At 40.1% G+C, this 24,892-nt stretch overlaps 1 protein-coding gene across 3 annotated transcripts in view; it reads left to right on the top strand.

Moving 5' to 3' along the window:
- The first annotated feature begins 3,742 nt into the window (after positions 1-3,742).
- The window catches only part of RASA2 (RAS p21 protein activator 2), a 124,382-nt gene continuing 103,232 nt past the window's right edge, over positions 3,743-24,892 (top strand). For all 3 annotated transcript variants that reach the window (XM_032408568.1, XM_032408566.1, XM_032408567.1), the window contains exon 1: positions 3,743-3,905. In XM_032408568.1, the coding sequence (XP_032264459.1) occupies positions 3,773-3,905 (133 nt within the window). In that variant the 5' untranslated portion in view covers positions 3,743-3,772. The remainder of the gene's footprint in view (positions 3,906-24,892) is intronic.

Below are 24,892 nucleotides of genomic sequence, written 5' to 3'. Positions count from 1 at the left end.
ATTGTTCCAGTTGCAAAACATCATGAAGAAATGAGAGGAACTCTAGATGAATTTAAAACACAGTGTAAGGGCAATAAAGGGAGGGAGATGGGACAGACTTCTTGTAATTGTACTGTGAGTAAATTTCATTGGTCTTTACGAAACTTTATTTCCCAAATATTTTGCATTAAGGAAACACTAATTCTGCTAAAGATTTCTGCAGAGCAGGCCAGTATCATTAAAGGAATATTAACATCCTTAAATCAGTTTATTCAGAATTAGAATAATTAGGAATGATTTCTGATGGAGGAAAAATGGAGTTTCTGGGTCTTAGTGAAACAGTATGATAATTCTGAAACCTGCAACAGGAAGTCAGGGGCAAAAAAAAAAAGTGGAGTGTCACTTCATGTAAAATTGCCTTCATACCTTTATTAACAACTTAGTAACAGAGTTATGGACTTGGGGTTAAGCTAGTGAAAAAGAAGGGAAATGAGGAGAATCTGGTATGGCTATTGATATTTTATTTTAGTTTTTGGATATTGATATTTTATTTTATTTTTTTAAGATTTTATTTATTTGACAGAGAGGGAGGGAGAGAGAGCACAAGCAGGGGGAGTGGCAGGCAGAGGGAGAAGCAGACTCCCTGTTGAGCAAGGAGCCCCATGAGGGACTCCATCCCAGAACCTTGGGATCATGACCTGAGCTGAAGGCGGACGCCTAACCAACTGAGCCACCTAGGCATCCCTTGGATATTGATATTTTAGAGAAAGGAACAAACCTTTAAACACCAGCTTTTAATTTCAAATTACAGGCTCCTACTAAAGTTTCCCATTCCTATTTTAATCATCTGGACAGGTATGATAATGAGTAATAGATAGAAAATAGAATTTTCAAAAGAGGAAAGCTTCAAGTCTGCAGAGTGGAGAAAGTAAGTGGACTAATATGATTCAATCCATTCATTCAACAGTTATTTATTGAGGGAGTTAGAAACGAATCTAGGAGAAGAGATAAACAATTATACAGATACATAATGCTATGCAGAAAATGATCAATGCCACGAAAAGGTACAAATAAGAACCTTCGTCTGTGAGAGAAAGAGACACATGGATGAGGCACCATTTGGAAGGGCAGGAGGAAAGTCACTCCTAGAGGTCTGGTGGGAAAAGGGGCTCTGTGTGGCTGGAGCTACAAGGAGTTAGGTAGCCTGGGCCCAGTCTCAACCCTGAGCACTTGCCTGAGAAATCTGAACTTTATTTCCTGGTTGTTTATAGCACTCTTTGTGACCTGTAGTGTCGCTCGCTTGCTGGGTGAAGGGAATGAATGAAGCCATTGATGTTTTTTTGAGTAGACCAAGTGGCAAACTCCAATTTTTGCTTTAGGAAGATTAATTTAAGTGGTATGTGTAGGAGGAATGAGAGAGATGAGACATCTATTGTAAGAGTTCCAGTCAAGAGCATGAGATAACATTTACTGTGCTAATCCTACTACGTGCCCAGGATTCTACTAGATGCTTCACACACATACTCTCAATAATTTTTTCATCCTGATAGTAAAACTTGGAAGAAGGAAGAAGAAGTATAGCATTCACATTTTATTGTTAAGAAATGGGTTCAGAAAGGTTGAGGAATGGGGCGCCTGGGTGGCTCAGTCATTAAGCATCTGCCTTCGGCTCAGGTCATGGTCCCAGGGTCCTGGGATCGAGCCCCACTTCGGGTTCCCTGCTCAGCGGGAAGCCTGCTTCTCCCTCTCCCACTCCCCCTGCTTGTGTTCCCTCTCTTGCTGTGTCTCTCTCTGTCAAATAAATAAATAAAATCTTAAAAAAAAAAAAGAAAGGTTGAGGAATTTGCTCAATGCCACACTAGGCTCCAACGTAAGTCCATCTGCCTCATAAGCTCATGCCTTTTTAAAAACAAAAAACAGAGGCGCCTGGGTGGCTCGGTCGTTGGGTGTCTGCCTTTGGCTCAGGGCATAATCCCAGGGTTTTGGGATCGAGTCCCGCAGCAGCATCGGGCTCCCTGCTCAGCAGGAAGCCTGCTTCTCCCTCTCCCGCTCCCCCTACTTGTGTTCCCTCTCTCGCTGTCTCTCTGTCAAATAAATAAATAAAATCTTAAAACAGCAACAACAACAACAAAAAATGAACAAAAAAACCCCATAACATGTTGACACTACTCAAGTAAGGATGAATTTAACAAGTACAATGACAGGGAATGGAAAGAAAAGAAGAAAGAAGCGATTTTGGCAGAATCAGAAGTATGTGGCAGCTGAAAACAGTATAGGGGCAAGGGATTAAAAAAAGAGTCAAAGTCTCTAGCCCAGGTAACAGACCATGGCTGTGAACTCAGATTTGCAAAGGAAGACAGGGAGTTCAGTTTGGGACTTCTTGTTGACATGACAGCAAAACATCCAAATAAGAGGAGGTAGGTTCACTTTCTCCAACAAGTGTAAAAGTCACACAGCGGTCCCCCACAGCACACATGGAAACAGCAGTGTCACTCCTCAGCGACAGACACAGACTAAGGCCGTTCTTCCTGGCTGTCCAGTCTTTGCACAAGTGACTTCTCCTCCTTGGCACATTCGTGCCTCTCCCGGCTGACCTTCAGTTCACTCCTCAGTGCATTTCCCAGGAAGGCCTTCCCTGACTCTCCAGTTTCCTCATCTTAGGGCTTTTCTCTAGTGCCTCTGTCCTTTTCTGTGTCTCTCCCAGACTGAGCGGCTGGAGGAGGGCTGGAGCTCTCTGAGGCTATCATTAAGTCTCACCCTCAAAAAGTATTTGTTGACAGACTGAATAATTCCTATTGTTGCCCTGGAAAACAACTACCCTGCCCTATTAAGTCACAGTTTCTTTCCTCTTAGGGCAGTGCAGTTAACAACCTCAAGACCAGGAAATCATCTTCCTCATCTCATACCAGGGTATTATTCATGCAGTTTACTCACTGTAAAGAGTTCCCTTGAAATAAAGCTAACAACTAGTCAAAGATTTACGAATGTCCTAGTGTCAATCAACTTTTTAGCAAGCCCACTGAGGGGGCGGGAGGGGATGGGACCCGATCCTTCTTTGCTCTTTGTTTCCGAAATACACAAGGGGTGGTAAGAGCTTCACAATTTTTCCGTGGGAGGATCTCCCGTGCTGCTCTCATGTTGTAATTGGGGGCTATGATCCTTTTTTTGAACTAGCTTTTGCAGAGCAGTGTTCTTACTTAAAAGTGAAAATTTGTGTGTGTGGTGGTGTGGCTTGCGGGTAGGGAGCATGCAGATGTTATTGGGGGAATCTCTAATACACCTCTCGGCTCTTTTAAATAAGGTAGTTTTGAGGTCCTCTCAACTGTCAAATTCCATTCTGTTTTCTTTCCACAGGGAGTTCCCTTGAGCGTTAGAAGCTGTGAAAGTCGGCTTGTGGTGGGGAGCCTAATTCCCAGAAGGATTTGGGGATCTCGAGAAGGCTGGGGTTTTCCCTCGTGGGGTTTCAGGGCTGCTCAGAGCCACGACTTGGCGCCGCACTTGGCTAGCGCCTGGTCTTTTATGGGGCAAAGAGCAGGAAAGCCAGGACTTCGGTTCGCGCCTGGGCGGCCCGGGTTCGGGGCGGCTGAGGGTGGGGGTGGGGGTGGGGGCGGGGGGCGGACGGCGACTGCAGGGACCCGGGGGGGCGGGGGCGGGACAGGGGCGGGGCCGGGCGAGCCAGGCTGCGGCCCGGGGGCGGGGCCAGGCGCGCCGCTCGCCCCAGCCTAGGCCGCCGCTGGGCTCCGCCTCGCCGGCTACGCAGGCGGCGGGGCTGCGGCACGGGCCGGGCGGCACCATGGCGGCGGCGGCGCCTGCTGCTGCGGCGGCTTCTTCCGAGGCGCCGGTGGCGACTGCGACGGCTGAGCCCGGAGCCGGGGACGAGGACAGTCGAGAGGTCCGAGTGCTGCAGAGCCTGCGGGGCAAGATCTGTAAGCGGGGGCCGGGTTGGGGGACCCACCCGGCGGCCGACGGGGGCCGCCGCGGGGCTGAGGGGGCGGCGGGCGCGCGGGGGTGGTGGCGCCGAGCCGTGCTGGGATCGCGGGGCGGAGAGGGGACCTGGGCAGACGGGGCCCGGGGCCCGTGCCGGGGCCGGGCGAGGCGCGCGGGGAGGGCCGGCACGGGTGAGACTGGAAGGGGGGTGTGTTGGGGGAGGCGTCGCCTCGACGGGGCGGCGTGGGTTGGGGCTGCCCTTGTCCGGAGGGAGTGGAGAGCCGGGAATTTGCGTGGAGGGGGGCGCCCGGAGCAGCGCCTGCCTGAGGGGCTCGGCTTTGGGGCGCGGCCTGGACGTGGGGACGCCCCAGCCGGGGGCGGGGGCCGGGGGCGTGAGCCGGGGGCGTGAGGAGTTTCCGGCCGCCCTGGGACGCAGGCCTCCGGGCGGTGCGGGCGCCGGGGAGCGGCCCCGAGGTGGGAGCCGAGCGGTAATTACGGGAGGCGCGGCCCGAGGAGGAGGAGGAGGGCGGGGAAGTGGGGCTGGCCCGAGGGGAGGGGGCTGCCTGCTTCCTGGGCTCACGAGCCTGTTCGAGGTTGAAAAAGGCGCCCTGAGCTGGAGGAAACAGGCCGCTCTGGGACTCTGGTGACCGCCGCTCGGGGTGTTCGCGAGTGAGCGCGCCGGGAGGGGCTCGGGGACCGACACCTGTACTTGCCCCACCTCGCTGCGGCGGGGACTTGGATCGAGAGACAGTGTGACTGACAGGGACTTAAGACAGGATGTAGTGGCTTCCTGTGAGCAGGTCTCAAAACACAGTCATCCAGCCCGCCCTTAACCCACTTAATTCCTTTCCTTCTCATGCATTTAATTGTTACTTTTGTGAGCGAGCCATATTAGTTGACTTAATACAAAATTTTTGCTCAGAAGCTCTGAGCGTTACAGTAGACCATTTGAATTCAGTCATTTGGACATTTGTTTTTAAAAAGTGACTCTGGGCGTCAGAGTTACAATTTTTTCACAGTAGTTTATTCAGAGGAAACGCCTTTTTTTTTTTTTTTTTTTGCTATTTGTAAGATATATCAATAAAACATATTTTTGCTTTTGTAAAAAATCATCCTTATTTTCTTTATTCATTATTCTCAGAATGGAAATGTGCTTCATCTTTCAGGTAAATAACCCTTAGTAAGAGGAGTACTTTTTACTTTGTAAGAAGAAAATCTAATTGCAATAAAATGGCTAACAATGATCTTTGTTGCACAGGATGTAAAATTTTTCTCTTCCTGAATAGTGATATTATTAATTGAGCTTGGCTTCTCCCCCTTTCCTCTTTTCAAGTTGCTCCCCTCTTCAAGTACTGAGATTTTACTAAATCTCAGAGGCAGACATGTTAAATTTTCTCATCTTTTTGTTCCCAGAAGTAGTCCTAGGCAGCTTAAGATCATGAGTACAGTTCTCAAAACCTGGAAAATGATATCAGAGAAATAGATCTTGTCTATATCTAAGTTCCCAATATTAAAATTACTTTCTGGGGCGCCTGGGGGGCTCAGTCGGTTGAGCGTCTGCCTTCGGCTTGGGTCATGATCCCAGTGTCCTTGAATCGAGCCCCACGTCGGGCTCCCTCCTCAGCGGGAAGCCTGCTTCTCCCACTCCCCCTGCTTGTGTTCCTGCCCTCGCTCTCTCTCTCTGTCAAATAAATAAATAAAATCTTAAAAAAATAAAATAAAATTACTTTCTAGGGTATAAAATCTTTTCAAATGTCAGATTAAGTCTTATATTTAATATTTACATATATCTAATTTAACATTTGGGAAAGCTATAAATGGGCCAGAGTTCCCCACCTTAGTCTAATTTTCCAAATTTTACCACTTTTACATTTTAGTGTCATTTGATGCTAGGCACTGTTCAGTGGAGCCTCACTGATTTATAGAGCTGCAGGTTATACCATGGAACTAACACACACACATCTTGGAATTGAGAGTTAGGGTTAGGCTGTTTCCAGAAGGACTTAGCTGCCCTGCACCTTCACCTGCTCCATAGCAAAGATATCACAATAGGAGATATCACTGTGAGTGAAACTCATACCTACAAATACAAAAACACAACTTTGTTTCTGTGCCTTAGAACAACCCCACTACCCAGATTTGGAGATTGATCGTCCAGTTGCTGGGAATGATATTACCACTTTAACCATAGTTGGGGTATTGTATTTGTTATTTCAGTCAGTTTCTTGCTTTTGGAATTGCTCTGCTTATAGTTCAGGTCACTTACCTGCTTTTCAGAAAAAATGTACTAGGATACTTATATATGAAGCTTCTCTGCACCTCCCTGTCCATTTCTTTGCCCTTCTTTTTAGCTGGTGTAATCCAGAGTTGGTTGACCTTCAGAACCCTGTGAAGAGATGCTGTTTTCTGTTTCCCTGAAACTGACATGTGGGTTTTACAAGGTGGGGGCTGGAGGGCTGGAGGAGTCATTAGCAGGTGCTGAAGTCACAGAAATGGGATGCTGGTGATTCTGACAATGAAGATACTAAGCAGCTTGAGGGTGTGGGTAACCATGTCAGCTTTCCTTTTCATCATACTGGGAGACCTCAGAGGAAAGCCTGATAGTACCCACTAGACTGGTTATGTGCTGCCAGATTTCAGACTGCTGTTTCAGAGTCTCTAATCTGGAGAGTTAGAGCTCCATAGGGCTCAAAGTGAGCCTCAAAGGAGTATCTTTTTTCCTAGACCTGGATAGGACCCTTCAACTCCAAATGCTACCAGCAAAAAGTGAGGATAGATTAGATTTACATATCTTTAAAGTTCTACAGCTAATAGTCTACAGCCTTTAGGGGTTTCATTCCAGTGTTTGTTAATTTTTCTCATATCCTTCACAAGGTGAAATAACCAGATTGACAGATTGGAAACCCATTTTGTGGTCAGTTTCAATCAATTAACATTAGCAAATCCAGTGTTGCTGATAATATTTTGTCTTCTATCCTGATCCTCAATTCCCTGAGGTCGTTTTAGTGCCCTAGGAAACCATGGCCACAAATAGTCAGCTTCCCTAATATTCAAGAGGCAGGCATGGTTATTGAAGTCCTAGAGTTGTCATATGAACCCTTGATAAAGGAAATTAAGATACTACAGACTCCATCCTTCGTTGTGAACTGCCATGCAGTGAGTGGCAGGTATGCTTAGTACCTGAAGCACTTTTGCATTGCCCACCCCCCCCCCCCCCGCCACACCCATACACGAGCTAAAGAGAGGGGTTGGAGCTTTCTTCTTTGTACTTTCCAAGCTTCGTGCTGTTATTTTATGTCTTTTTGGTTACCGCTTTTTGTTGTTTGCTCTCATCTAATTAAATCAGCTTGTAATCAGAATGTAAGAATGTTGCTGAAAGAGCCCATGCCACCTTGGTCCTGGGTTTACCTGCTCAGGGGAGACCAGAATCTGAGGCTTGGTCTCCTCAGATTGGTAAGGGAGCCAAAACTGAGGATTTGTGTGAATATTGAGATGTGCAGTACAGTGTGAGATCTGTGGGATCATGATGTGTCCCAGAACTCACTTGGTCTCCTTGGTATCTCTGGACCGAATGATGTAGGGCTCTTTGGCAAAGTAGAATCTGTGGGGTCTGGTGAAGTGCTTGAGTTTAGAGGCTTGGTCAGGTTAGTCACCTGGATTTGAATCTTCTCTTAATTTTTTTGTACTTCTGTATTTTTTTTTTTTTTTAAGATTTTATTTATTTATTTTAGAGAGAGAGTGCCCATGTGCAGAAACCAAGAGTCGGATGTTTAAAAGAGCCACTCAGGCGTCCCTGTGCCTCTGTATTCTTGTGTGTATAATGGTATAATAAAAGTACTTATCTCACAGGATTGATTTGAGAATTAAATAAATCCCCTTCTCCAGTCATTTCTCCCCTTCCCCCCCAAGAGCTCCATCAGACATGGACCATCTTTTGGGAAGGAATAAATAGGAGATAAAAATTAATCTTTATCTGATGTTCTTGTCAACACTTACCGGCATTTTCTGGTGTACAAAGCTGATTAAAATCAGAAGGACTGTGTTCTGTTTCATACATTATTAGTTATTATTCATGTGATTTTATGCAGCTCACTTACCTTTTGAGCTTATCTTACTCATCTTTAAAATGGGAATGATGCTTCATCACTAGCCATTTTGTACATGTTGTTCCCTCTGCCTGGAAGTGTCTTTCTCCTTTCTTCCACCCCATACTTATATCAGGGAACTCCTACACATCCTTCAAAAGTCTGCTGCATGTGATCTCCTGACCAAAGCCTTCTTTGGGGCAGGGCACCACCACCCCCATCCCTGGAGAGAAGGTATTAGGCCCTTGTACTGCTGGGGAGTTGTAATTCCTTGTCCTTATTCTAGCACATTTTATAGAAATTGTTTATTTACCCCATTAGACTGCAAGCTCTTCCAGGGTAGAATTCTTTTTTTTTTTTTTTCCTTTTAACTGTCCCATTGTCAGCATAATGCCTGGGACATAATAGCCCTTTAGAAAATGCCCTACTTCTCCCTATGTTATCCTGAGGAGGATTTGAAATACTAGATGTGAAACTGTTTTGTAAATTTGACAGATAAACTAGAAGATGATAGTATTGTTGAAAGAAAACTACATGGGTCTGTGACAGGAAGTTCATCCCTTTCAAAATCACAGTGCCAATTGAGCTTATGTTTGAACTGATGCCAAAGTTGCCTCATTAGGAAAAGGATTAAATTTTTTGAATGCTGTGAGTGCTTATTATTAGGAGATTTGAATATTGTTACCTGACTGTACTCCATGAATATTGTTACTAATTGGTCCTGAGCCTGGAAAAGAAAAATCTCATAATCATACTTGATACAGTAAATGTTTTTATTTGTCATGGAAGGTTTGAATTTTTTGGTAGTAAGGTATAAATCAAGACATTTTATTGATCACGCAATAGAATTGAGAGGGAGAGATTAAAAGTTTATTCATGCTAAGAATTTATTATTATCAGATATTTGAAATTATATGAGTTATTTAATAAATTAATAGAGGGAAGATTGCTAAAAGGTTTGTTCATACTAAGAATTCATTATTGTCAAAAATTTGAAATGAGATGATGAGTTATTTAGGATGGAGGAAGAATTCATCTTTCAGATGGATAGAAATGAGAGAAAAGGGTTCTTTGTAAAAGTTCGCAGAGCAGTCTGCTAATCATTTGCTCTGAGGAAGACAGGAGGTAAACCTCAATGAGTTCATAGAGTTTTTTTTTTTTTTTTTTTAACTTAGAATTCTTTGAATAGCTACTAAGAGACTGGAACTAATGTAGCTGAAATAAAACTATCGTTTTATCCTTTAATCTTAGATGCCAATCCTATTTCCTTTTTAATATGCTTTATGAAATTATTTGACAATAATATCAGATTACATGTTTTATTTACTAATAAAGTTCTCTTCTCTTTTAAGAGCTGCTAACAGTTTTGTTGTATAATCCTCAAGGTAAATTAAGACACTTCATGTATATTAAGAAATTTTTATGGTTTCTCTTTGGTTTTGTATGTTATTTCAGTCATCAAAAATCAGTAGCTAAAATAATATGCTTGATAACATTATACCAATGTACATGTAAACATCAGTGAACAATAATTGACAAATTTGTTATTGTGGACTTGGTGCTAGGAATATCATTAATGACAGAATGACTTTGGGCAAATTCTTTACCTTTGCGGACTCCCTATTTTTTCACTTGTAAAATGAGAGGTTTGGATGTGGTCTTTAACATCCCTTCTAGCATTAAGTGTTAGTTGCTTTTTAAATTGAACCATTTGCTTTAAGACATTACATCAGATGCTTTTATTTTAATGCCTAAATTTTTTTTCCTATGCCTATTTTGTATAAGATGCACTGCTTGAAATATTTTTCCAAGATTTATTAAAGAAGGTTGTTTGAATCTTAAAAAAATTTTTTTCTGTGACTATTAATTAATTTATTCAACAGTACATAATATCTGAGTGTCTGCTGGGGCATTAGCTCCTTGGACTGTGAATTGAGCCTAGGCTGTGAATGGGATGAAAAAGCTCTTACTAGTTTATCCTAAAGTCTATATTAAACAATGGTTGCTTTTAGATACCTGTATTCTTTTTTTTTTTTAAGATTTTGTTTATTTATCTGACAGAGAGAGACACAGAGAGAGAGGGAACACAAGCAGGCGGAGTGGAAGAGGGAGAAGCAGGCTTCCCGTTGAGCAGGGAGCCCCATGCGGGGCTCGATCCCAGGATCCTGGGATCATGACCCGAGCTGAAGGCAGACACTTAACGACTGAGCCACCCAGGCGCCCCAGGATATCTGTATTCTTAGAGAATTACTGAGGTTTAGAGCTGGAAGGTAGGGAACATATTGTGTCCCCTCGTTTTACAAGTGAAGAACTTGACACTCAGATATTCCAAGTGTTACACAGTTAATGACTGTGCCTGTTGAGCACTAGTCCATTACTATCAAAGTTCTTTCTGAAATGCTAGGTAGAATGAATTTGTCATTAGTATGAATGTTGCAAATGTACTGCATTGAATACATGAGGATTGTATTGCCTATGTAGTAATATATCCAGAAATAGTAATACATTTTCACTGCCATCTACACACTCTCATCCGTTCCTTTTTTTCTTTTTTTAAGATTTTATTTATTTATTTGACAGAGAGAGAGAGAGCACAAGCAGGGGGAGTGACAGGCAGAGGGAGAGGGAGAAGTAGGCTCCCCGCTGAACAAGGAGCCCAATGTGGGGCTCAGTCCCAGGACCCTGAGATCATGACCTGAGCTGAAGGCAGACGCTTAACCGACCCAGCCACTCAGGTGTCCCTTTTTAAGAACCTTTTAAAGTGGTTAGGATTAGTGATGAAACTGTGCTTATGACCTAGATGGAGATTGAGCCTGCTTGTTTACCTATTTGTGTCATGCTGTAACTCAGCTGTTTTAGTTCTGACTGCCTATCAATGTCACCTGTGAATTTAAAAAAATTCTGCTGCCCAGGCTGTATTCCAGACCTACTGAATCAGAATTTCTGGGGTAATACTTGGACATCTCTGGGTTTGAAACGTTCCATAGGGAGTGATAATGGACACCTAGGATGGAGAACCTCTGCTTTTGCCAGTTGAACAGACTAGCCACAAACTACCCAAGTGTTAGCATCCTGCTGTGTATGACCATTTATTTTTATATTTTTATTTATTTATTTATTTACTTATTCATTCATTCATTCATGAGAGAGACAGAGTGTGCGTGAGCGTTGTGGGGGGAAGGGTGGGGGTAGAGAGAGAGGGAGAGAGAGAATCTTAAGCAGGCTCCACGCTGGGCTCAATCTCAACAACCCTGAGATCATGACCTGGGCTGAAATCAAGAGTCAGACGCTTAACCAACTGAGCCACCCAGGAGCCCCTGTGTGTGACCATTGTAGAAAGTGTGGTGTGATCACAGGGAGGTTTTAATTTATTTGATTTTTTTTTTTAAGATTTATTTGTTTGATTAGGTAATACAAATACCTGGTACAAAACTGAAAAGGTACAAAAGAGTATACATTTAAAAGTAAGTTTTCTTATTTCTTTTGCCTCTAGCCATTCCCTCTCCACAAGCAGGCATTACCAGTTTCTTGTGTATGCTTTACAGAGGTTATTTAAGCATTTACAAACAAATGTATGAGTATTAATTTCACTTTCTCACCAACATACAAACTATAGCAAAATATATACATTGTTTGCATCTTGTTTTTTTTACACTTAGCAATAATAGCATGAAGATCTGTGGTTCCATATGTATGGGGAGCTGCCTCTTTTTTTTTTTTTTAACAGTTGCTTAATATTGCATCATCTGGATATACCACAGTTTATTTAACCAGTCCCCTATTGATGGACATATAGGTTGTTTGCAGTTTTTGCTATTACAAACAGTACTGCAATAAATAACCTTGTTGTTATGTCATTTTTGATATGAGCACATGTGTCTATCTGTAGGATAAATTCCTAGATGTTAAATTGATGAATTGGTATGTGCATTTTTATTTTGGAAAGACAGTGAGTGCCAAATTGCTTTCCACAGAAACTATAGCAATTTTTGCTTCCACTAGCAATGATTGAATGCCTGTTTCTTTGCTCACATAGTGTATATTTTAAAACTTAATCTTTACTGGTCTGATGGAAAGGAACATCTGATTTGTAGTCTTAATTTGCACTTCTTCTAAATGAGTTGAGGATCTCTTCATATTTTTAAGAGCCATTTTTATTTCCAGTTTTTGGTGAACTTGTTTATTTTGTTTGTCCTTTTTTCCTATTGGATTATCAGTCTTCTTACTGATTTGTGGGAATGCTTTATGCAGTAAGGAAGCTAGCTATTTTTTTAGTGGAAAGATGTTTAAAAATTTAGATGCTTTGGCTGATGCCTGCATTTATTTATTCTTGAGAAGTTGATTGTGAGATCCAGTGAGGACAGTCAGTTTGTTGGTTTCGTCTGCTTATATAATTTCTGATGTTAGAAGAGAGATGGAAAAAGAACTTTTTGAGGAAAGATAAGTGAGGATTTATAAACAGGAGTTAAGAGACAAATAGTAGATTGTAAGAGGATATTTACAGTAAATACTATTGACAAAAAGAAAACACTTGTATAACACTTATTCTGTGTCAGGTATTGTTTTAAAGCCCTTTAGGCGTATTAAATTATTTATTAGAGAGAGTAAGAGTGAGAGAGAGAGAGAGCGAGCACAAGCTGGGGAGAGAGGGAGAGGGAGAAGGTGAGGGAGAAGCAGACTCTCCACTGAGCAGGGAGCCTGACGTGGGGCTGGGATCATGACCTGAGCTGAAGGCAGATGCTTAACCGACTGAGCCACCCAGGTGCACCAGCACATTAAATAATTTAATCCTCATGGTAACGCTATAACATTTATTATCCACATTTTACAGGTGGGGAAATTGAGGTACAGGATAGCTAAACTAAGTAACTTGACGAAGATCAGATAGCTAGTGAGCGGTGGAGCTGTCATTCAAACTGGGCCGACTGGCTCTAGAGTCCATCCTGTTGCTCTTAACCTATATGCCATACTACCTCTGTACTTGTTAGTGTCCAGAATATATAAAAACTTCATACAGATTTTAAAAAGGAAAAGGGCATTAGAAAAATAAGATATGAGTAGACATTTCACAGAAAGAGATAAAAAAGGCCAGTAAACATAAGAAAATACTGGTAAGATTTAATAAAAATTAATCAGAGGAATGAAAATTTTTAAAAGCTATCCATTTGTGGAAAAAAGAAGAGCTTGTTAATTTCAGTATTTGGTGGGGATTTAGGGAAATAGGTAACTTTTCTCTCTCTTGTTGTGAACTTAAATGGGTAAAGCGATGTTGGAGAGCATTTTGGCAAGATCTGTTAAAAATCTAAATGTATATTCCCTGTGCATTTCTACCCTACAGAAACACTTGGATATTTGCAAAAGAGGCATATATAAAGGTGTTTAATGTTGCCTTATTGGTGAAAGAAACAGAGACAACTTAAGTGTGCATTGTAGGAAAAATGGCTAAATAATATGTTAATATAAATATTCCATAGCAGCTAACAAGGATGAGGTGTGTCCAGAGTATGAAAGGAAAGAACTTAAAGACATATTGTTGAGTTAAAGGAGCAAGTTGTTAGAATGGTATGTGCTTTGTCTTTTCTACGTATATGTGGGGAGACGCACAGAAAGAGGTTTGAAAGGAGCCTGAGTGGTGGACAAAGTGAATTAGCCTCGTTTATAATGGTTTAATTTTCTATATAGAGTATGTATGTATTAGCTGTGTTATGAAATATGACTTTATATAAAAGGATTTGATACAATTTTAGTCCAAACTCTCTTGTGCTACTGTTGAAGACAATTGTATCTACAAAAGTAATAGCCTAATGTTAGGCTTGGTAACATTTTAAATGACCCTGAAAGTAAAGTCAACTTTTCTGTCAAGTTTTTTGGTTACCTTTTATTTTTATAGAATTTCAACAAAAATTTGTAGGAGCAATATAGTGAAATCCCATATACTTTGCCTGTTTTTACCAATTGTGTTAAAAAAGTTGACTTTTTAAAAAATTCAATGTTTTGTTTCAGAAGAATGAGGTAAAAAGAATAATTTTGATCCTTTAAAATCTTACATTTGTGTGAGTGGTGCAGAACCTCTTAGTTTTGAATTTGAACAATTTTATATAAAATTTTCTTATTGATAGGGGAACGTGAACTAAATTTTTTGAATATATTCTTTTCCAGGTACTGTGTTAGTATATTTTGCAAATTATTTCATTTAATCCAAATTCCTGAAAAAGATCGTATGCCAACAAAAAGGTTTTTTGCTCAGGGTTTAAAAAGGCAGGGCCAGGTTTTATAAGGTCTGTAAGTTACCGAAGTCGCTGTCTGTCTACCAATTTGCCTGTCAGATGGTATATTTGAAAGAACTGATGAGTATATTTCTGTTGTCAAGAAGTTGATAATTATCCCTAAATTGGTTATGGTCGAATGTAATGGATATTCAGTAACATTAGAATGTTGGGATGCTATAAAAATTTATCTTTAATACTATTTAGGGGATTTACAAAAAATGTTACTCTTCTGTCTGCCTGACTGTGCTCATGTGCTTTTGTTTGTGCTTGTAAATGGTTCTCCTAGAACACATAACACGCATATACTTGTACATGCACATTTGTAGGTAGGTACGACTTAGTTATATCTGGGTGCTACTTTTTTTTTTTTTTTTTTAAGGGCTAGATCATAATGAGTCCCATTTTGCATTTGGGCCCCCAGGATGCCATTATCAGAAATAGCTACCATGTCCCATATGTGTCCTATCCATGTAGCCCTCAGTTTTGCCACCATCTGGCTTTTCATTTGCTTGCCATACTGGGTTCTGTTGGTCAGGTTAGGAGACTTGCTAAGCTTCATGTAGCTGTAGGAACCTTTGGCCTATCCTAGGAGAGATTCCTACCATATGTGCTTCAAAGTTTGGTTTGCTACTTGAGAAAGGGGCTGTAGGGAGCTTAGGAATCAGCACACATTCAAAAGTGAAACCTGAAGTGGGCAAGACAAACCACAGGAAGATCCTGCCCGCAACTTGGTGACGTATCTGTATAACCCATGTACGCTTCCTGGCAATACCTTGCGAAACTTGCCTTTTTATGTACAGTAGTTTCCTAACTTCTTGTTCTGAACTAAACTTCAGTGAGAGGTGATTAATATGATAGCAGTATAGATAACTGTATGATTTATGATAATTATCATGCATATGACTTGTGTAAAGCAAGAGGCTCCTAATTATATTCTGTAGACTTTTCCACTGAGGAGTTGCGTCTTACCTACTAGGACATTTTTGAGGAGCTGCCCTGGAGTTTATGCTTTAACCTTGATTTTATGCTTTCTCAAGAATTGTACTTACAGGGGCGCTTGGGTGGCTCAGTCGGTTGAGCGTCCAATTCTTGATTTTGGCTCAGGTCATGATCTCAGGGTCATGGGATCCAGCCCTGCATTGGGCTCCGTGCTCAACAGGGAGTCGTCTTGGGATTCTCTCCCTCTTCCCTTCCACCCCACCTCTCTCTCTGTCTCTAAAATAAATAAAATAAATCTTAAAAAAAAAAATTGTACTTACATATTGTTGATGTTTTATAGCCCCACAAAATAAGTTCTTTGCTCACTTCATCTAGGGTAACCCTCTAAACTCTGCTGGATTCCTGGAGCCCTTTGCCCACTGAAGTGCTTGTTTAGTGGTATTACCTTGCTTTTAGGCATGTTGATGATTACACAGTGCTTTATTTTTACGATGAATTGGAGTTCAGTGCTACTGAAACTATTATTCCTGATTTCTTTAACCTTCCAGGTTCCATGTTAATGTTATAGTGCCTATTGTTAAGCAGAACCAGATTTCTGTTAGGGATTATGCAGTGTGCTGATTTTTTATAATTTATCAGGTGAATGAGATTATAGAATCTCAGGTTATATATTTTAAAGATAATTTATCATTTACTGGGAGTGAGAAAAATTGCTGACAATCTAGTTATCTGATCATGTTAATTTATGCATTGAAAAGCCCTACCCTACTGAGTCGGAGATATTCCAGCAGTCAGTCACCATTGCCTATTGGTATCATTTCTCATCCTGTGCCTGAATAATATCACAAATGTCTAACTTTCCAGTGGTGCTTTCAAGGTGGCAGCTAAGGAGGGAAATAGCAACTTCATAACCTTTTTCTTCTCAGCAGTTTTTAGGCACCTCCCCCACTGTCGTTACCATACACCTAGGGCAATCTAACATACTTTGAAGAGGGTGAATAGGAGACTCCTGGGAAGGTCAGGTGTGATTATGGCAGTTCTTCTCATGTAAGATTTCTTTATCCTGTACAAAGTATTAGATATATAGAAATCAAATGAATGCTAAATTGTAATGTAGCATGTTGAAAGCATAGTTTTCTGCAACTTTTGTGGTAATCACCTAACCTCTCTGAGCCTCAGTTTCCTCTTCTATAAGTTGGGAATTATGGTTTTTCTCATCTTTCAAAAGGGTTGTGAAAAGATTGGATGACTTAGTGTACTGCCTGGCACATGGTACTGTTAAGTATGGGCTGTAACATAAGCAGTAAAGTATATTTTCTTAGTTTTGTTGATGAACAATTTATTTATGTGCACCTTTTATTGGAGAAATAAAAATTGAACTTTATAAGAAAATTTGAAAGACCTTACGATATGTTAACATATAGGATTGTGTTATTACGCATAATTAAATAGCATAACACATTTTAATTTTGTACTAAACTTGTCAACAGTGAGGCTGTATATATTTTTAAGTGTATATTTGATTCATTCTTCTTCACTGTGTTTTTGTTGTGAATATAAATGATAGTTTGCATATTTTTTTCATTTCCCCATCTCAAGTTCTAATCCTCTGTTCAGCTTGCTGTTCCCATTATTAGAACATCATATCCTGAGTCACTCAGGCCAAATTCTGTCTCTGTAGTATTTCTTCCAGTTTTCTTTTCCTCCCATTGCTCTCTCAGTACCTTAGTTTAGGCCCTATAACTGTCAGAGTAGTTTTCCTGAAGCATAGATCCAACCACACAGAAACTTTTAGTGACCCTCGGTGCCTACTGAAGAAAGTTAAAACTTTTTAGCTTGGCATTTCAGATTCGCTTGATTCCACCCTTTCTTTACAGTCTTATCTCTTCTTATTCCCCTTTCATCTCCCTTTATGCTTTAGCCAGTTTTTACTATTCACTGCATCCTTGGAGGTGCTCCTCTTATTCCCACCTTCAGAACTTGTTTGCATTGTGCCTTACTCCTGGAATGTTATCCCTCTACCCCCAATTTCTATATTTTGAAAAAAAAAAATCACTCGGAGGAAGTTATTATGAAGATCGTGAAGTAAGGTATATGAAGGCCCTTAAACATCTACCATATATAACGTATATATTAATTTATTCAGTAAATGGTAACTATCATGATTCAGCTTTCCTCTCACCCCAAATAATCTTTATTTTAGGATCATCTCCTTCAGGACCCTGGTTTGCAATTTTTCTTAGGGGTTAATCCCACTGGGATCTGTGTTGGTTCTTAACTTTGTATCCTTTGAAATATACTTGAGCTTCAGGGTACCTTAGGATAATTTCAGAAAGGAATAGCTGTCTATTCCTCTCAACACTGCTGTATTCAGAAAGACATTAAAAGTGAAAAGGAAAGACTAGGCTTTGGAATTTGATTTCTGTCAAATCACCTTACTAGCCATGTAACTGAATTTTTTTTGTTTTTGTTGTTTTAATTTATAAAAGGAAACAGTAATGCTTCTCAAGGTCATTGTACACATTAATTAAGATATTTGAGAAAATATTTAGCACTGTCTTGACTACTTGATAAATATTTGTCTTCTTTTCTTACTTATCCGAGTATTGTCCTCCTCTGGGACACACACAAACACACATACAAACCTACAAGTGTAAATGCATGCACACACCACCCCCCAGCATACACATAAGCACATATGTGCAAATTTACATACATGTCTAGAAGCATATACACCAGAATCTCTACCCCCTAGCGTGTTATTTGGAATTCTAGTCCTATGTAAAATTTGTATGGTAGGATTTGCATACTATCTGGTGACCTTTGCATAGCACCATTGATCTTGTACACACAGAGTTGGCCATCTTTTTATTTTTGTTAATCCAAGTTATCTTATCAGTTTTGATTCCCAGTGGTGTTTATCTTCTTGGTTTAAATTGTTTACTTTTTGCCAATGACTGAAAGCACTGTTTTCACTAAAATATTTACTTGTCTCCCTTTTCCTTCGGGTATTTGTGCAGAAGTTACCTTCTCAGTGGAACCTTCTGGCCCGCATCCCCCCCCCCCCCCATTTATGTGATGATTTATTCCTGCCTAACACTTAATTACTGATACATCATCTTATTTATTCTCTGTCCATTTGTGTTCGCTCAATGAGAACACAGTTTTGTCTATTTTTCTCACAGTTCTATCTCTAGCATCTTAGTGTAGGTACTCAGTAAATATTTGAATGTGTGAATTTTGGGATTGGTTTGTTTTCGTTATGATATCTCTGTGTTAACACTGTAAAGATTCTTATATTTAGTCCTTTTGATAACTGTATGTAGGAGACTTTTTTAACCTTTGGTGCAGTTGACATAGATCAACTTATATCAACTGGAAAAAAGATACATGCAATTTTATAATTTGTGATGTGATATTAGAACTTCCTTCTTGTCCATGCTAAAATTCTACACACATACACACTCATACTTAACTCAGTAGATATTTCATTATCTATTATAAGCTAAGCATGGTGCTAAGAATTGGTGCCTTCCCTTAAGAAGTTTGTAATTCATTGGAGAAATGTATAGCAGTCTCCTTTGCTGGTTCCTTCTCATCTCTACTAACTCAAAATGGCTGGAGAGCTTTAAGACTGTCTTTAAATCTCTTTTCTTTCTTATCCATATTTACTCTCCCTTTGATCTTATATAGTCTAGTGGTTTTATAAATATTATGTACTTGCTGATGATTCTCAAATTTTACTCCAGCTAGGACTTCTTTGTCCTCTTGACATCTGCACTTGGATGTGTAATCGGCATCTCAGACTTAAGATGCCTAATACAAACTCTTGATCTCCCTCTCCCAGCAAGAGGCGCCTCCTTCTGGAAATGGCATCTCTGTTTATCCAGCTGCTTAGGCTGAAACTCTAAGAAGTCTTCCTTAACTCCTTTTTCTATTGTACCCCCATCCAGAATATCAAAAATCCTGTTGGCTCCATCTTCAAAAATATGCCCAGTTGACCACTTCTCTCCATGCCAGGATTGCTCCCCTGGTCTAAGTTCTCTCTAATCAAGATCACTACAGTTGAGAGACTATGGACTCTGAGAAATAAACTGAGGGTTTTAGAGGGGAGGGGGGGTGGAGGGATGGGTTAGCCCGGTGATGGGTATTAAGGAGGGCACGTATTGAATGGAGCACTGGGTGTTATACTCAAACAATGAATCATGGAACACTACATCAAAAACTAATGATGTATGGTGACTAACATAACATAATAAAAAAAAAAAAAGATCACTACAGTAGTCTTCTATCTACTTTCCTGCTTCCACCCTTTCCCTTCTGCAGATTCTTCTAAAATGAAAGTTAAATCATGACATTCTTCTGCTTAAAATCTCTCAACAGAAAAACCCAAGACTTTCCTATTTAACCTGCTTCCTTCCTCTCCCCACCTCATCTCTTACTGTTTCCTACCTCTTCCCACTTTCTTATTGTTTTACAGCCATACTGACCTCCTTGCTATCCCTTCAGTGTGCCAAACTGTCCTTTCTAGTGCCTTTGCATGTTTTATTCTTTTTGCCTGTTCCTCTCTTTCCCCAGATACCTATCTGCATGGCTCATTCCCTCATTGACATCTTTCAGGTATCTGCTCGAATATCTTAATAGAAAGGCCTTCCTTGATTCCCTATATAAAATAACATTGCTCTCCTCCTTCTCTTTACCCTTTGGGTCTGGCACCCCCTAACTCTCTTACCCTACTTTGTTTTCTTCCAAGGCAATAAATATTACATACTTACTGAAGAGTTTATGATGTTTGTCTCCCCTGTCTAGATGGTACCAGGGTTCCATGTGGGCAGAGACCTACTTTTATTCATTGTTATATCCCCTGCATTTAAAAAAGTGCCTGGCATGTTGTAGGCACTTAATTTTATTTGTTGAATGAAATGCCACAAGTGCAATACAATATGATCATTGTAGTCAAAGTACATGTAAGATGCAGTAGGAAACAGAGGAAGGAGTGACATGACTACCTAGAAGTTGAGGGAAGAATCTACAAACAAAGATGCCTTTAAGCAGAGCTTTTTGGAGAAAAAAACAGGTAAGAGCATTCCATACAATGAAAATAGCATTGCAGATGTACAGAGGCATGAAAGAACACAGTGTTCAAGGAACCGAAAGTATAGTGCTGTTGGAGCATAACTTGTGGGGTAAAGATTAAATAAGTAGATGAGGCCAAACATGTAGTAGACAGTACCAGACCATGAAGGGTCTTTAGATTTTTATACTGCAAGGTATGTAGTGTGGAATCATTGAAGAGTTTTGAGAAAGGGGGATACATGTGTTTACATGTTAAAAAGGTAAGTGGCAACAATGTGAAGGATGGGGATCAAAGCTAAACTCAGCATTTTATTTAACATATATGTGATGTTGCAAGGTACATATGCAGAGGAGCAGTTACTTTCAGGTGAATGGGCAAGAGGCTATTTCATTTTGTGGTTGGACAGAACCACTAATGTGTAGTGTGAAAGTTCAGTTCTTGGCGTATTTGCAGTATATCTGTGAGGGAGAAGAAATGCCCGGTGGAGGATTAGTTTATCAGTTACAATTCCAACAAGAAACGGCGTTGTTACAGTATAAAAGATACTGTGCTTGAAGGCCAGCCTCCTTTCTTCATAGACGAACAATTGTTTCGTCAATAATATACCTCCTGATCTTGATTGATTGTTAAAGGAAATAGTGACAGTTATAAATATAACCAGATCTGTACTATTTGCTGTAGGGCCAATACAGCTACCTTTGTAGGACAAATACCTGCCTTTGCATATTGCAGTACCCTGGCATGCACAGAACTCTTAAAATGAAGGATAAGCTAGAAATATTTCCTTTTTTCATTCAGATGCAAGTAAACCCATTTCCATTATTTCAGTTGCCTTGCTCAAGTATCATATCTTAGCAGTATATTGACCATCTTGAATACTTTAATCTTACTACTTTAGGGTCAAGATCTGATGTGTAAATTTAAGGATGAGCTGGAGGTACCCAAAATGGGTTACATGGTGTCAATATTGAGAATTTGGCACTCCCAAATTCATGAACGTGTTATTGAGCATATTTTACGTGTATTATTGAGCATATTTTAAAAAACACATCCAAATACTGCAGTAGGAGATGATGAAATGTTTTCAGAGGCAGATACAACAATATAGAGAATTAAGATCCATTTGTCTTCCATTTCCCAAGTCGAAGCATTCGCTTTTTGAGTGTGCTGTGCTATTCAACTCATTATCTAATGGAACAATAAAGGTAGTTTTCGGTGAGGTATTGCTTTATAACTTCTGAGTCCATGTTTGATCCAGATAGCCACATGTAGCTGAAAGATTTACCAAACTCTGATGACCAGTAATGTGAAATGGGATTTTCTAATTTGTTAGAAATAAAGGGTAAGAAAACAAACCAGTCAGGATTAAGTTACAGAATCAACTCTAGCTAGTTTAAGCAGAAAGAGATTTAGTGAAAGATTTTTAGGGGCGCCTGGGTGGATCAGTTGGTTAAGCGTCCGAATCTTGATCTCAGCTCAGGTCTTGATCTCAGGTTTGTGAGTTCAAGCTCCATGTTGGGCAGCACACTGGGTGTGGAGCCTACTTTTTAAAAAGTTTTTTTTTTTTTTTAAGTGGTTTATAGAATTGTTAGAAATTCTGACTGAAGAAACAGACTCTAGTGTGAACTTTCATGAATGAAATTCTAAAGCCACATTGCAGCTGAGCTACCAAGGGAGTTACTTCCTCTTTTAGGATCAGAAAGGTAGCTGCAGGAATTGGGAAGCTGTCAGTTTTAGCTGCTTGTCTGAGAACCTTGCCACCTCTGTTGTGATCAGGAGCCTGCATTGTTAGGAACCAACCATTAGCAAGCAGCCATCTTCATCAGTAAGCTGTTGTCACTGCTGCTGGCTCTAGAGCCAAGCCACACCTGCTACAGCCTGTAGGACAGAATGGATGCCTTACGCCCTTCTTCTTGATACCCGGGAAACCTGTGACTGGATAGAAGGACTTCAGAAAACACTGCTGCACAAAACCTGTATATCTCCGTGACAGCGTTTAATCGTTGCAGCAGCCTCAGTACAACGTCCCTTCTCTTCTGCTCTCCAAATTTCTAGCGAGTGCATCTGATTGGTGGAATTTAAATCATATCCACAGCCCTAACTGCAAGAAAGACCTGGGAATGTAGTTTTTAGCTTTCTAGTGTCTGCAGTACAGGAGGTCATATACCAAGGGATGTTGAAATGGATGATGACCACTCATCGACCATATCTACCACAGATACAGATCCTGATTCTCAAGGCTAGCCATTATCAAATGGTCTGTATAGATAAATTGAGAAAGATTACAAATAATACTATCAAATAATATTGAGAAACTTTTAAGTATTTGTTTTCAGTATATTTTATTGCTTATAATGACATATTAAAAAAATATCTAAAATTTGTGCTCTACCTGTGTGATGAATGTAGTGGTCTGTGGATGCCAGAAGTTTTCTTTACATTTAAAGTGTTGATAGTGGATGAAAAGTCGGAAAGACGGAATAACAAAACTGTTAGAATAGGTTATCTAAACTGAGGAAAGGTTGGTGTTATCAAATACTGAAGCATGGTCAAATAAGGTGGGAACTGACAGCAGTCTTTGATTTGGTGGTACTTAATATTGTGAGCATTCTAGGGGCACCTGGGTGGCTCAGTCAGTTAAGCATCCAACTCTTGGTTTTGCCCCAGGTCATGACCTTGGGGTAGTGGGATCCAGCCCCACCTCAGGCTCCACGCTTAGCACAGAGTCTGCTTGAGATTCTCTCTCCCTTTGCCCCTCTCCCTGCGTGCATGTATGCATGCTCTCTCTCTCAAATAAATAAAATACTAAAAAAAATATTAGTGTTCTTGAAGGTTCTAGTAAAGAACTAGAATCAGAGGCCCAATTGCAGTTTCAGGCTGTGAGTAGGAAGAAAAGGAGCAGAGTTTATAGAATAAGTTTTCAAGGAGCAGTAGTTGTATTTCCTTCCTTCCTTCCTTCCTTTAATTAGAGCATAGCGGAAGCCCTATGCAAATACCACACACGAGACAAGTACAGCCTTTCAAAATTCCTCACTTTTGTCTCTGTGTAGCTTGATATAAAGTGTGTGCTATTAAGATAATCTCTTTCTGCTTAGAGATATAATGTATGCAACATTTTTTATTCTCTAACCGTTCATTATTTCAATTATTTTTGTATAGAGTGGCAGTTAATTATTCTGATTTATGTTTTTTATAAAGTGCCAGTTAATTACTATAGTTTAAAGTGTTGGTAGCTGACTTAATCAGCATATTTGTATGATTAGTGAACTGGGCATTGATTAGATGAATTCACCTTCAGTGTAGTTTATTTAAACATAGCTTAAAAAAAAATAAACATAGCTTAGTGACATATTCAATGAGTACAGATTATGATAACTGCTTTTATAGGAAATGTTGAGTGTGTTTCGTATATTACATAGACCTTACGTTTTTACTTATTCTAAGTAAATATCTGATAATGGCAAGTTCATTGGATTCTGCACACAAAATAATCCCTGTTATATCCCCCTTAAAAAGGTGGGTGGTAGAATAGGTATACATTTGTACAGTGTGGTTTTCTCACACTGCACTTATGTGAATGAAATGGGAGCCTGTTCAAGGGCAGTGATTTAGTGTTCCAAATTCCTTCATTAGATATTAATTCTTAATTTGTTTACATTCTAGGCCCTTTATGGTGACCTAGTTGGATTTTGGGTTTAAAAAAAACACATTATACAGAGAGGAGACATCAGAGAAGAAGAAAAGACTTCAAGGAGAAGAAGGTTGAGAGTAATGAAAACAGAATCGGTGGACAGTGTTGTGGGATGAGAGCAAGGGAATTGGGTAGAGAGAGCTCAGGAAGATGGATGAGATTTGGATAAGAGAAGGGACATCTAGTCTTTAGGAAGAGGAGAATGGATGGATACAAATTCAAATATATATTAGTTTTTCCTGTTTGGAAACTGATATATTTGTAAAGGTCAACCCATATTAGTCAATTTTTGAGTCATTTGAAAGATTCCTGATTCTGACTTGAGTTGAACATAGTATGTTTATTCTGTTTAAGTGGTAACTTGATATTTTTTTAAATCTCCCAATGACAAACTTAATGAGTATCTTGTGCCTTTCCACTGACTTTCTCATTGCAATAAAAAAATGGTTTATTGAGTTTTTCATAGGTGCTTCTTAAGTTTCTGATAGACTTTGTTAAAATACATTGGTTTAAATGGCCTTTAGTTTTAAACTTGATAAGCAGACAGAGACTCAAGTTTATCTAGCCCAAATTGTCCTCAGGAAAGCTGTGCTTTAGTGATTTGTCTGAAGCCATTTAGCCACTTAGTAATAGAGGTAAAACAGAAACATTAGTTTCATGATTCTTAGGGCAGTGCTATTTCCCTTATGCCAACTGCCTTGCTTTCCTAATTGAGTACACTGGTGTCTGATTTCAGCACACTTCTGTGTGCTTTTGGCTCACGAGCATTTCACAAGAACTTCAAAACTAGACTTACTAGCTTCTTTAATATTCATTCAAGAAATATTTCTCAAGTGTCTACTGTATGACAGTCATGGTTTTAGATTTTGGTGATTAACAAGTTCTCAGACCTCGAGAATGAGAGATGCAGAAAATAAATACGTAA

Source organism: Phoca vitulina, unplaced genomic scaffold (assembly GCF_004348235.1).
Source record: "Phoca vitulina isolate PV1807 unplaced genomic scaffold, GSC_HSeal_1.0 scaffold10, whole genome shotgun sequence".
Lineage (NCBI taxonomy): Eukaryota > Metazoa > Chordata > Mammalia > Carnivora > Phocidae > Phoca > Phoca vitulina.
The sequence above is the reverse complement of the archived record's forward strand: the minus strand, read 5'-3'. Positions and strand labels throughout refer to the sequence as shown.